At 40.4% G+C, this 13,286-nt stretch overlaps 1 protein-coding gene across 1 annotated transcript in view; it reads left to right on the forward strand.

Moving 5' to 3' along the window:
• Positions 1-13,286, forward strand: part of LOC140200119 (NEDD4-binding protein 2-like 2) — a 33,248-nt gene that overhangs the window by 11,541 nt on the left and 8,421 nt on the right. Inside the window, exon 3 of the mRNA XM_072262929.1 lies at positions 3,221-3,345. Coding sequence (XP_072119030.1) covers positions 3,221-3,345 — 125 coding nt within the window. The remainder of the gene's footprint in view (positions 1-3,220; positions 3,346-13,286) is intronic.

The following is a 13,286-nucleotide window of genomic DNA, read 5'->3' on the forward strand; positions in this document are numbered from 1 at the left end:
TCCCCCTCCCCCTTTCTTTCTCCCTAGGCCTCGTCCCATGATCCTCTCATATCCCTTTTGCCAATCAACTTTCCAGCTCTTAGCTCCATCCCTCCCCCTCCTGTCTTCTATCATTTTGGATCTCCCCCTCTCCCTCCCACTTTCTCTTACTATCTCTTCTTTCAGTTAGTCCTGACGAAGGGTCTCGGTCGGAAACATTGACTGTACCTCTTCCTATAGACGCTGCCTGGCCTGCTGCGTTCACCAGCAACTTTTATGTGTGTTGCCTTAAATTCCAGCATCTGCAGGTTTCCTGGTGTTTGAGATTCAGTCATTTATTGCATTCAAAGCAGATTTGGGAATTTCTCTTGAGTATTTGTTATACTGTTGCAAGAAAAGGTTTGTGAACCCTTTCTGCATTAATTACTCATAAAATGTAGTCACAATTAATACAATCTGCCTGAACTAATAACACACAAAACAATTGTACTTCTCATGTCTCTATTGAACACATTGTTTAATCATTCACAGTCCACGTTGGAAAAAGTATGTGAACCTTTGTATGTAATAACTGGTAGAAGCTCTTTTAGCAGCAATAACCTTTATCAACTGTTTCCTATAGCTGTTGATCAGACATGCGCAATGGTGAAGAGGAGTTTTAGACCATTCCTCCATTTTAAAAATACTGTTCCAGTTCATCAGTATTTAGGGGATACCTTACACGAACAGCCCTCTTCGGGTCATGCCACAGCATCTCAATTGGGTTAAGGTCTGGACTCTGACTTGGCCATTTCTAAACACAGTTTTTTTTCTTTTTAAACCATTCTGCTGTTGATTTACTCTTGTGTTTTTTTTCCTCCTGGTAACACGTCAAAGCTGCACCCTCTCTAACATGCTGGTAGAGAGAGTTTTATTTGGGTTTTTTTTAGCGCTGGAAATGGTTACATCCTGACACGCGGGACAGAAGCAAGGTCGCATTGTGTATTCCAGCTAATGCCGGCCGGTTTAGCGAGCAGAGCGGCGGACACCCCTGCTGAAATCAGGAGGAAAACACACAGAGGGTGCAGAGGGGGATCACAAAGTCGAGGAAAGAGGACCGGGTCGAGACAACAGAGACATATGGAGAAGAGGACTTCGGTGGGTAATACCATTCCGGCTGACCGGAAGTGCACTGAGAGCGGTAAGCGTAAAGGAGTTGGGTGCTTACTGATCTGGTTAACAACAGATGGTGCAATCCGCGTCATATTACAATCGAGGAACGTGTTTGCAGACTGGATATTGAACTTTTTACTGTTGGACTTACAACACTGGGCGGCACGGGAGGTTGTTCCTGCCTGTGGCCATCGAACGTGCAGCTCCTCCCGTGGAGGGTCAGACACCCTGAGCCAGTAGACTGGTCCTGGCTTATTTTCCATCTGGCATAGTTTGCACTTTGCTGTTTGATTGTTGGTGGTTTTGGTATTGCTATATTTACGCTCTCTTCTTGGTTGGTGCGGCTGTAACAAAACCAAATTTCCCTCGGGATTAATAAAGTATATCTATCTATCTATCTTTTGGATCGTTGTTTCGTTGCATCATCCACTTTCTGTTAAGCTTCAGCTGACAGGCCACTACCATGACATTCTCCTGTAAAATATCTTGATACAATTTTGAATTCATTATTCCCTCAATGATTGCAAGCTTTCTGGGCCCTGAGGCAGCAAAGCAGCCAAACCATAATGCTCCTTCCACCACGCTTCACAGTCGGGATGAGGTTTTGGTGTTTGTGTGCAGTGCCCTTTTTCCTCCAAACATAGCGGTGTGCACTTCTGCCAAAAAGTTCACAGAACATTGTGGAACATCCAGGTCTTTTGCAAACTTGAGACATGCAGCAATGTTTTTTTGGAGAGCAGCGGTTCCTCTGTGCAGACAATTTCTCTTACTGTCTCACTCAGGTCTTTAGAAATGCTTTTGTAGCCTTTTCCAGTTTCATGCCTCTCTACAAATCTTCTAAGGTCCTCTGAAAGTTTTGATCGAGGCAAAGTGCACATATACAGATCTTTCTTGAGAAGAGCAGGCTCTGTCATTAACCTGACTTTGTGTGTCACTTTTTATTATATAGGGTAGGGCAGCTCTACAACCCGCACCTCCAATCTCATCTCATTGATTGGAACACCTGACTCCAAATAGCTTTTGTACAGGGCATTACCCCAGAGGTTCACATACTTTTTTGAACCTAGACTATGTTTGTTTAAATGTTGTACTCAGTATTAACGAGAAGAAATACAATTGTTTGTGTGTTATTAGTTTAAGCAGACTGTTTGTCCATTATTGTGACTTAGATGAAAATCAGACCACATTTTATGAATTATTAATGCAGAAAACCAGGAAACTGAAAGGGGTTCAAATACTTTTTCTTGCAACCGTTATTTCCAGATTTATCTATTAATTGCAGAACCAAAATTGTTAGAGAATTCTTTTCACTTGAATTTTCAGCCTCTGGTCTGAAATTAATGAGCACATTCCAATCTGCAAAATTCCTTGATCAATCTGTGGTGTTGTAACTGATTATTTCAACTTTTGAAAAATAAAATTTCCATGACATAGTATTACTGTGTTGCTTTCATATCTTCATGTCTCCTGATTTATTGTTAATAGCACACCGGTAAAGGGATGCTTTAATGCTGAATAGTCGTTTGGTGTTGTCTCTCACAGGCGTAGTCTATTCATTTAAAGTTATTTGTGTTGGAATGAATAAGCTAAAAGCACCAGGTAAGCAATTGAAGTTGGTAATTGGTGTTGGCATTAATAGTATTGATTTATCACTGTAAACAGTTAATACAGCTTTTCAATCAATTTGCATGTGACATACCTTATATTACGTTTAGTTGTATGTGTAGTTGGGGAGGAAATCCAGAAAAATGTAATTCATTACAGATTTTGAGTGACTCCACATCAGTTGCTAACTATTAGGACAAATTGAAATTACATTTTGAGGCAAATATATTTTGCTTTTTCAAGATAGTTCATGGAAAAATAATCACGCTGATAACTCTTACCAGCTTTTGAAATTTTGTCTCACTGTTAACATTACCATGTCTCTCTTCAAAGACAAAAAGAAATCATAATGCTAGAGTAAATTAGCCCATTTTTTAAGTACCTACTGAACATGTAAAATTACCCATGCTTGTTAGATCCTTGAATTATATTTGGGGAAGAAATCAAATTGCCAGTATTTTTTTTTTGGTATTTCCTCATACAGGTTGCTGATAGATCAGTGTCCTAATGGTGTGGTCTTGAGCACAGATGATTATTTCTGTCTAAAGGGAGGCTACTGCTTTGAACCCCATCTCCTTGGGGAAGCTCATGAGTGGAACCAGAATAGAGGTATAGCTTGCTTTATTTAAACTTTGCTAGATACTGCTATGTCGTATTTGTACCACGTTCAGTCCAAAACAATCAGATAACTGTGTGTGATAATTATACCTGTACTATTTATGACTTAAAAAGATAAACCTTTATGGTTTATTTGTGAAATACCAATTAAAATAGGAAAATGTGTATGACTAGAGTATGTCTGAAGTAGCAGTCTGTCATTTCCTTCTAACACTATAAAAAGTTGAATGTTAGACCATTTAAAAAAACTGTAATTCAAAGTTCCAAATATTTTTCAGTACATTAGGAATTCACAATTAGCCTTCAACCAAGGAAAAAATGAATCTTAAAATTCATAATCTTGAATAATTACACATTAATTGCTTCTGAATCCTAAGATGTTTCCTGTGCAATGGGAAAAATAAGATTTTGACCCTGCTTTCACACATCACAATGCTTGATTATTAATTTGCAAGTTAAATAATGGCCTTTTTGTTGAGCCCTTTAAGATGCACTTATTATTTGAACTGTTTGAGTTAACAATTCAGTTGTTTTGAGATTTTAATTGTGCAAGCTACTGTGGGAGATGAGTAGATTCAGTTTGTTACTGGAGCGATAAAAACATAAAGGCAGTGTAATTTGCCAGATTGACATGCAAATTTTAATAACTATATGCACATTTATTGCTTTCTAATGAGTTGCAAATTTGTATTTTATATTGTTTAACTTGAAGTAGATATCAGCCTTTCTCATTTGATTCATTATCTCTCTCCATGAAGTTCCTCACTTGTTTGTCTCTTTTCAAAACAAATAATATTTTTTAAAGCTTTTTCTTTTAACTGTGTACAGAGGTATTGTCAATCAGCAAACATTAACATAGATTTTTTTCCCTACAGGTCCTGTCTGACCTGCTGAGTGTTTCCAGCATTTCTGATTTTACTTAAGATTTCTAGCATCTATTGTTTTGAATTTTCATTTCCCCTCTTGAGCCACTAAAATTTTTATGCTCTGACCATGCTCTGCATGGACATTAATAAAATGTTAGCTTTTTAATGTATATTCAATTCCATTTCGTTTCATTTTATACTGTGCATAATTTGTGCTCAGACTTAATTTGTTACTTAGTTTTTGGCTTTGGAAATCATAATAATAATTTATTTTGAACTTATTTGAAAACCAGTTACATCTGAGTTTCTACATAATGTTTAATTCATAGTTTTTTTGCTACTTAAGGCCTCAGCGCATCTTGTTTAACATTGCAATGGCATCCTATAAAATTAACAGGCTTTTTTATGGAAGGGAAGAACTACACAGGAAGGATGTTTGAAACCTGGCAAAATTGGACATAGAAGTTTTTGTATTGCTTAAGTATTATGATGAACAGTGCTGAAAGTGTGAAATAAAAATGTTAAATGCGAGAAGTACATGAGCAGGAGCACCTGTGAAGAGAGAAACATCTGATAGTTTGGGTCAAAATGTATAAAATACTGGAGGAACTCAGCAGGTCAGGAAGCGTCTAAGCAGCTTGCTGACAATTTTCCTTCGTAGGTGCTGCCTGACCCGCTGAGTTCCTCCAACATTTTGTTGTGATCCTGATTTCCAGTGTATGCATCTCTCTTGTGTATAGTATTTTGGGTCTGTACTTTGGCCTTATAACAGGCACATATATTAGGTCTTTATTTTTGACTAACTTTTAGAAAAATAGATATAATAAGCCACGATTTCATCAATATATTCAAGCGATGGAGAACTTGGTCGAGAGTCTGTTTATCAGAATACAGCATGAGATTACTTTGTCCATCCCATTTACCCTCCTTACTACTGATCACAATACCTGTAACTAGGTTCAAATAGGTCTTCTTTATCATCTTCAGTTAAAGCAAGTTTCCACACAAGATATCTTGTGAATTATGATTAGTATACCATCTACCGTATGCTGGGTCTCAGAGTACACCCATCTGTACTAGTTCCCCGCTTAACTCCCTGCAAATTTTTCTAGTTTACGGAAGAAATCTCTTCCTCATTCCACTATTCACATACACTAAGGGTAATTTACAGCACCCAGCTAACCATTTAGCTTGTCTTAGAAACTTTGGTCCCTGGAGGATGCTGAAACAAACAAGGGCTTCCTGTTGCCTAGCTCACACCAAGTCTATATACCCATATCCTCTGTGCTTTCTGACCTGTATTAACTCACACTTAGTCTTGATTTTAAAATCTATCATCCCTTTTTTCAAAGCCCTCCTTGGCCTTGCCCTTCTGGATCCATACTCAACTGAGCTACAGTATGTGCACTTCTATTTGTTGTCTCTTGCTTATCCTGAATGTTGGTCATGTATCTTTGTGTTTCCTTCTCTAACTTGTTCTTTTTTGTTTGGTAACCCATCTATGAACTACCTTGAATAGATTTTGCTAAGTTAAAGTATATTTTGGCATTGGTTGCAATTTGTTTATTGTCACATGTACCAAGGTATAGTGGAAAAATTTGTTTTGTATACTGTTCATATAGATCAAATACTACACAGCTCATTGAGGTAGTACAAGATAGTACAATAACAGAATACAGAATAATATGCAACAGCCAGAAAAAGAGTGCAGTGGAGGTGGACAGTAAGGTGCAAGATCATAATGAGAGGCCAACGGTCCATCTTATCAGAATCATAATCAGGATTAAAAACACTGGCGTGTGTCATGAAATTTGTCATACTAGGGAGCCATTCTTATAAAAGCAGGTTTGAAGCTGTCCTTGATCCTGGTGCTAGGTATTTTGAGGTTTTTATATCTTCACCTGATGGAAAAGGGAGAAGAATGAATGTCTGGGGTGGGTGGGGTCTTTGATTATGCTGGCTGCTTTACTAAGGCAGCGAGAAGAATAGACAGTCCAAGGAGGGGAGGCCTGTTTCTGTGATGTGTTGACAACTCTGCAATTTCTTGTGGTTATATAATGAGAAGTTGACATACCAGGCTATAATGCATCCAGATAGGATACTTTTTATGGTGCATCAATAGAAATTGGTGAGGGTTTTAATGACCTTCCACATTTCTTTAGCCTCCAGAGGAAGTAGTGGCATTGGTGAGATTTCTTGGCTGTGGTGTCTATCTGGTTGGATAAGGTCAGCCTATTGGTGATAATCCTAGGAATTTGAAGCTTTCAACCCCTTTTGACCTTAGCTCTGTTGATGAAAACAGGACATGTTCACCAGCCCCCCTTCCTGAAGTGAATGACCAACTTTTTTGTTGTGCTAACATTGTGGGAAAGGTTAATGTCATGATGCCGTGTCACTAAGCTCTGTCCTTCCTGTACTCCAATTCATTGTATTTGAGATACAGCTGCTACAGTGGTATCACTGCAAACCTGTAGATGGGGCTAGATCAGAATCTGGCAAGCAGTCACGAGTGTACAGGGAGTAGAGTAAAGGGCTGAGATGCAACCTTGTGAAACACTAGTGTTGAGAATAAATGTGGCAAAAGGTGTAGGTGCCTGTCCTTATTGTGATCTACTAAACAAGAAGTCAAGGATCCAGCTGCAGAGGAAGATATTGACTCCCAAGTCTCGAAGCTTGGTGATGAGTTTGCTTGGAATTATAGTATTGAAGTTGGAACTATAGTCAATAAACAGTAGTCCAATGTAAGTGTATTTACTGTCCAGATGCTCCAGATAAGTGTAGGGCCAAGGAGATGGCATTTGCCATGGATCTGTTTTGGCTGTAGGTGAATTACAATGAGTCAAGGTTGCCTAGGAGGCTGCAATTAATGTGTGCCATCAACAGCCTCGTGTAAATGATAAATGTCACAACCAGTGGGCAGGAGTAATTAAAGAACATTATATTCTTTCAAGTATTGCAATGACAGTGGTCTTACTTAAGCAGATGGGAGTCTTAGACTGAAACAGGAGGTGGTTAAAAATTTCTCTTGTTCAAGTTTTCTCTCTCCTACTTCCACTAAATCTCTTGGGTTTTAATTCATGTGCCTCAGTTGTAACCCCATCACCCACTTTCCCTGTCGGTTTTCCATCTAAAATGATGCGATTTATTATTCTGTTAGGGTCCTCACTGATTTCAAATCTACCATATAGCACTTCTTATCAGAAATCACACCCATGACTATTATGTCCTTTTCAACTTTGGTCTAATCTCCAATGCGCTTTCTTTGAAATTCTTGTATGTGCTGCTGTTAGCAAATCTAAATCTGGACCCTTTGATGAAGTGTTTACACTTACTAAGATTTAAAGTGGTCCTAATTTAAGGAAGTTTTTTTCCTTCTGGTTTACGACTGGTGTTCCACAGGGTTTGGTGTTGGGTCTGCTATTTTTAATATTAAATTTTAATGATCTCAATGATGGAATCAATGGTCTTGTGACTAAGTTTGCATCACAAAATGGGGTGATTCAAAAATAGGTGGAGCAAATAGTTTGCCGAAGGATTTAGGCAGATTGGGGGAATGGGCAAAGAAGTGGCAGAATGGAATACAGTGTGTAGGAAGTGTATGGTCATGCACTTTGGTAGAAGGAATAAAGATGTAGCCAATTTTCTAAACGGGGAATAAATTCAGAAATAAGAGGTGCAAAGGGACTTGAAAGTAGTAGTGTAGGACTTCCTAAAGGTTAACTTGCAGGTTGAGTCATAGTAAGTAAGGCAAATGCAATGTTAGTATTCATTTCAAGAGGACTAGAATATAAAAGCAAGAATGTTATGCTGAGGCTTTATAAGGCATTGGTGAGACCACACCTGGAATATTGTGAGAAATTCTGGTCCCTATATCTAAGAAAGGATGAAGACACCGATGCCCTTGAATGAAAAATCTTATAAAAAGTAGTGGATATGGCCCAGTCCATCACGGATGAAGTCCCCCCTACTATTGAGCACATCTACATGGAGCATTGTCACAGGAAAGCAGCAATCATCATCGGGGACCCCCACCATCAAGTTCATGGCATTTTATTGCTGCTACCATCAGGAAGAAGGCACAGGAGCCTCAGGACTCTCACCACCAGATTCAGGAACAGTTATTACCTCCAACCATCAGGTTCTTGAACCAAAGGAATAACTTCACTCAACTTCACTTACCCCATTACTGAAATGTTCCCACAACTTATGGACTCACTTTCAAAGATTCTTCATCTCACGTTCTCAATATTTATTGCTTAATTATTATTATTTCTTATTTGCATACTTTGTCTTTTACACACTGGAAAATGGAGTATGCCCACAAGAAAATGAATCTCAGGGTTGTATATGGTGACATATGTACTTCGATAAGAAATTTAATTTGAACTTTGAACTGGCGTTGGGGAGGATCTAGAGGAGGTTTTAGTGAATGATCTGAGAATAAAGGGGTTAACTTGAGGAGCATTTGATGGCTTACTGGCGTTTAGAAGAGAGGGATTTTATTGAAGCGTGCTGCAGATTGAAAGATGTAGATGGAGTGAATGTGGAGAGAATGTTTCTAATAGTGGGAGAGTCTAGGACCAGAGGCCGCAGCTTCACAATAGAGTGATGTCCCCTCATAACAGAGATGAGGCGGAATTTCTTTAGCCTGAATCTGTGGAATTCATTGCCGCAGACAGCATATGAAGGTCAAGTCTTAGAGCAGCTTGTATTAGAGCCTACCAGGGAGAAGGCAATTCTGGATTTAGTGTTGTGTAATGAGCCAGATTTGATAAGAGAACTCGAGGTAAAGGAGCCATTAGGAGGTAGTGACCATAAGTTTTAATCTACAATTTGAGAGGGAGAAGGGAAGATGGGAAGTGTCAGTATTACAGTTGAACAAAGAGAACTGTGGACCCATGAGGGAGGAGCTGGCCAAAGTTGACTGGAAAGATACCCTAGCAGGGATGACAGTGGAACAACAATGACAGGTATTTCTGGGAATAATACAGAAGGTGCAAGATCAGTTCATTCCAAAGAAGAAGAAAGATTCTAAGGGGAGTAAGAGGTGGCCGTGGATGACAAGGGAAGTCGAGGACAGTATAAAAATAAAAGAGAGGAAGTATAACATAGCAAGGATGAGCGGGAAGCCAGAGGATTGGGAGACTTTTAAGGAGCAACAGAAGATAACTAAAATGGCAATACGGGGGGAAAAGATGAGGTACAAAGGTAAGCTAGCCAAGAATATAAAGGAGGATAGTAAAAGCTTCTTTAGGTATGTGAAGAGGAGAAAATTAGTTACGACCAAAGTTGGGTTCTTGAAGACAGAAATGGGTGAAATTATTATGGGGAACAAGAAAATGGCAGACGAGCTGAACAGGTACTTTGGATCTGTCTTCACTAGGGAAGACGCAAACAACCTCCTAGATATAATAGTGGCCAGAGGACCTAGGGTAACAGAGGAACTGAAGGAAATTCGCATCAGGCAGAAAATGGTGTTGGGTAAACTGATGGGACTGAAGGCTGATAAATCCCCAGGACCTGATGGTGTGCATCTCAGGGTACTTAAGGAGGTGGCTCTAGAAATCGTGGACGCATTGGTAATCATTTTCCAATGTTCTATAGATTCAAGATCATTTCCTGCGGATTGGAGGGTAGCTAATGTTATCCCACTTTTTAAGAAAGGAGGGAGAGAGAACAGGCAATTATAGACCAGTTAGTCTGACATCAGTGGTGGGGAAGATGCTGGAATCATTTGTAAAAGATGAAATAGTGGCATATTTGGATAGCAGTGGCAGGATAGGTCCGAGTCAGCATGGATTTACGAAGGGGAAATCATGCTTGACTAATCTTCTGGAATTTTTTGAGAATGTAACTATGAAAATGGACATGGGAAAGCCAGTGGATGTAGTATACCTGGACTTTCAGAAAGCCTTTGATAAGGTCCCACAGAGGAGGTTAGTGTGCAAAATAGAGCAAATGGTATTGGGGGTTAGGGTACTGAGATGGATAGAAAATTGGTTGGCAGACAGGAAACAGAGTAGGGATTAATGGTGCAAACACGAGGAATTCTGCAGATGCTGGAAATTCAAGCAACACACATCAAAGTTGCTGGTGAATGCAGCAGGCCAGGCAGCATCTCTAGGAAGAGGTACAGTCGAAGACCCTTCGTCAGGACTAACTGAAGGAAGAGCTAGTAAGAGATTTGAAAGTGGGAGGGGGAGGGGGAGATCCAAAATGATAGAAGACAGGAGGGGGAGAGATGGAGCCAAGAGCTGGACAGTTGATCAGCAAAAGGGATATGACAGGAGCATGGGACAGGAGGCCCAGGGAGAAGGAAAAGGGGGAGGGGGGGAAAAATCCAGAGGATGGGCAAGGGGTATAGTCAGAAGGACATAGAGAGAAAAAGGAGAGAGAGAGAGAAAGAATGTGTGTGTATATAAATAACAGATGGGGTACGAGGGGGAAACCTCAAACTTTTGCTAATGCCCCACCTCCCCCTCGTACCCCTCAGTTATTTATTTATATACACACATTCTTTCTCTCTCTCTCCTTTTTCTCCCTCTGTCCTTCTGACTATACCCCTTGCCCATCCTCTGGGTTTTCCCCCCCTCCCCCTTTTCCTTCTCCCTGGGCCTCCTGTCCCATGATCCTCTCATATCCCTTTTGCCAATCAACTGTCCAGCTCTTGGCTCCATCCCTCCCCCTCCTGTCTTCTGCTATCATCTTGGATCTGCCCCTCCTCCTCCCACTTTCAAATCTATTACTAGCTCTTCCTTCAGTTAGCCCTGACAAAGGGTCTCGGCCCGAAACGTCGACTGTACCTCTTCCTAGAGATGCTGCCTGGCCTGCTGCATTCACCAGCAACTTTGATGTGTGTTGTAGGGAATAATGGGTCCTTTTCAGAATGGCAGGCAGTGACTAATGGGGTACCACAAGGCTCAGTGCTGGGACCGCAGCTATTTACAATATACATTAATGATTTAGATGAAGGGATTAAAAGTAATCTAAGCAAATTTGCAGATGACACAAAGCTGGGTGGCAGTGTGAAATGTGAGGAGGATGTTATGAGAATGCAGGGTGACTTGGACAGGTTGGGTGACTGGGCAGATGCATGGCAGATGCAGTTTAATGTGGATAAATGTGAGAACAGGAAGGCAGATTACTATCTAAATGGTGTCAAGTTAGGAAAAGGGGAAATACAACGAGATCTAGGTGTCCTTGTTCGTCAGTCACTGAAAGTAAACATGCAGGTACAGCAGGCAGTGAAGAAAGCTAATGGCATTTTGGCCTTCATAACAAGGGGAGTTGAGTATAGGAGTAAAGAGGTCCTTCTGCAGTTGTACGGGGCCCTGGTAAGACCACACCTGGAGTATTGTGTACAGTTTTGGTCTCCAAATTTGAGGAAGGACATTCTAGCTATTGAGGGAGTGCAGCATAGGTTCACGAGGTTAATTCCCGGGATGGCGGGACTGTCGTATTTTGAAAGATTGGAGCAACTGGGGTTGTATACACTGGAATTTAGAAGGATGAGAGGGGATCTGATTGAAGCATATAAGATTATTAAGGAATTGGACATGCTAGAGGCAGGAAACATGTTCCCAATGTTGGGGGAGTCCAGAACCAGAGGCCACAGTTTATAGGAATAAGGGGTAGACAATTTTAAACGGAGTTGAAGAAAAACTTTTTCACACAGAGGGTTGTGGTTCTGTGGAATGCTCTGCCTCAGAAGGCGGTGGAGGCCAATTCTCTGGATTCTTTCAAGAAAGAGATAGAGCTCTTAAAGATAGTGGAGTGAAGGGATATGGGGAGAAGGCATGAAAAGGGTACTGATTGTGGATTATCAGCCATGATCACAGTGAATGGTGGTGCTGGCTCGAAGGGCTGAATGGCCTACTCCTGCACCTATTGTCTATTGTCTAAGTCATTGAGTATATTTAAAGCAGAGGCTGATAGGTTCTTGATTAGTAATGGCATCAAAGGTTACAAGGAGAAGGCAGGAGAATGGGGTTGAGAGGAATAGTAAATCTGCCACAATCAAATAGCAGAGTAGGCTCGAATGTCCACATGGCTTCGTTCCCTTTGTCTCGTGGTCTAATTTTTGTCACAAGTGACATTGTGTGTGAACTGAGCATAATGATAGAGTCCTACTTTCTCAGCCTGTCTGTAGTCTTTGACATGGTTGGTTTCTTGGTCTGAGCACAATTTCCTTTGTTGTACAGTAAATGGACTGTCCTTTCTTTGTAGAGGTTAGGGAAAACTAATCTTCCTGCTCTTTATTCTCTCTGTAACCTAGGTACACGGTGATTTGTTAACCAGCAGCCAGAAGCACATTGTTACATCGTTGATGCTTAATTTCATCGTGTTATTATCCCTCTTAATGTGTTGTATGTTCTTTGATTGAAAGGTGAATTTTTATACTACTTGCATTCCCTTTATATCAGTATTTTAGTCACTTGAATTAAAGGAGATATGATGATCTATTTGACAGTTTCTAGAAATATCAAAGTGATGAATGGATAATCTATTATTTAAGAAATATCAAACATTGGCCAGGATAGCAGGAATAATTCATCAAGGTTGCTGGTGAACACAGCAGGCCAAACAGCATCTGTAGGAAGAGGTGCAGTCGACGTTTCAGGCCGAGACCCTTCGTCAGGACTGATGAAGGGTCTTGGCTTGAAACGTCGACTGCACCTCTTCCTACAGATGCTGCTTGGCCTGCTGCGTTCACCAGCAACTTTGATGTGTGTTGCTTGAATTTCCAGCGTCTGCAGAATTCCTGTTGTTTAGGAATAATTCATGGTATCTTCAGCATCCTGTTAAGGAGACAAATTATCTCAGTTTGGCATCTTGAATGAAAAAAATGATTATTTTGAAAACCTTAATTTAATGGAAATAATTTTGGAAATGGAGAATGTAATATGGTGATGGCAGAAGGTTTTCAAAAATATCTTGGGGCGCATTTTCCATTACAATGTTGTCATGACCGTTCACTCTTTTTGTGCTGGAGCTGCTGCATTTAGCCAAAGATGAGAGTGAGATTGGATGGTACTTGAAGCATTTTGTTAGCAGGTTGTGTAATGG

The sequence above is a fragment of the Mobula birostris genome, chromosome 7, assembly GCF_030028105.1.
Source record: "Mobula birostris isolate sMobBir1 chromosome 7, sMobBir1.hap1, whole genome shotgun sequence".
NCBI lineage: Eukaryota > Metazoa > Chordata > Chondrichthyes > Myliobatiformes > Myliobatidae > Mobula > Mobula birostris.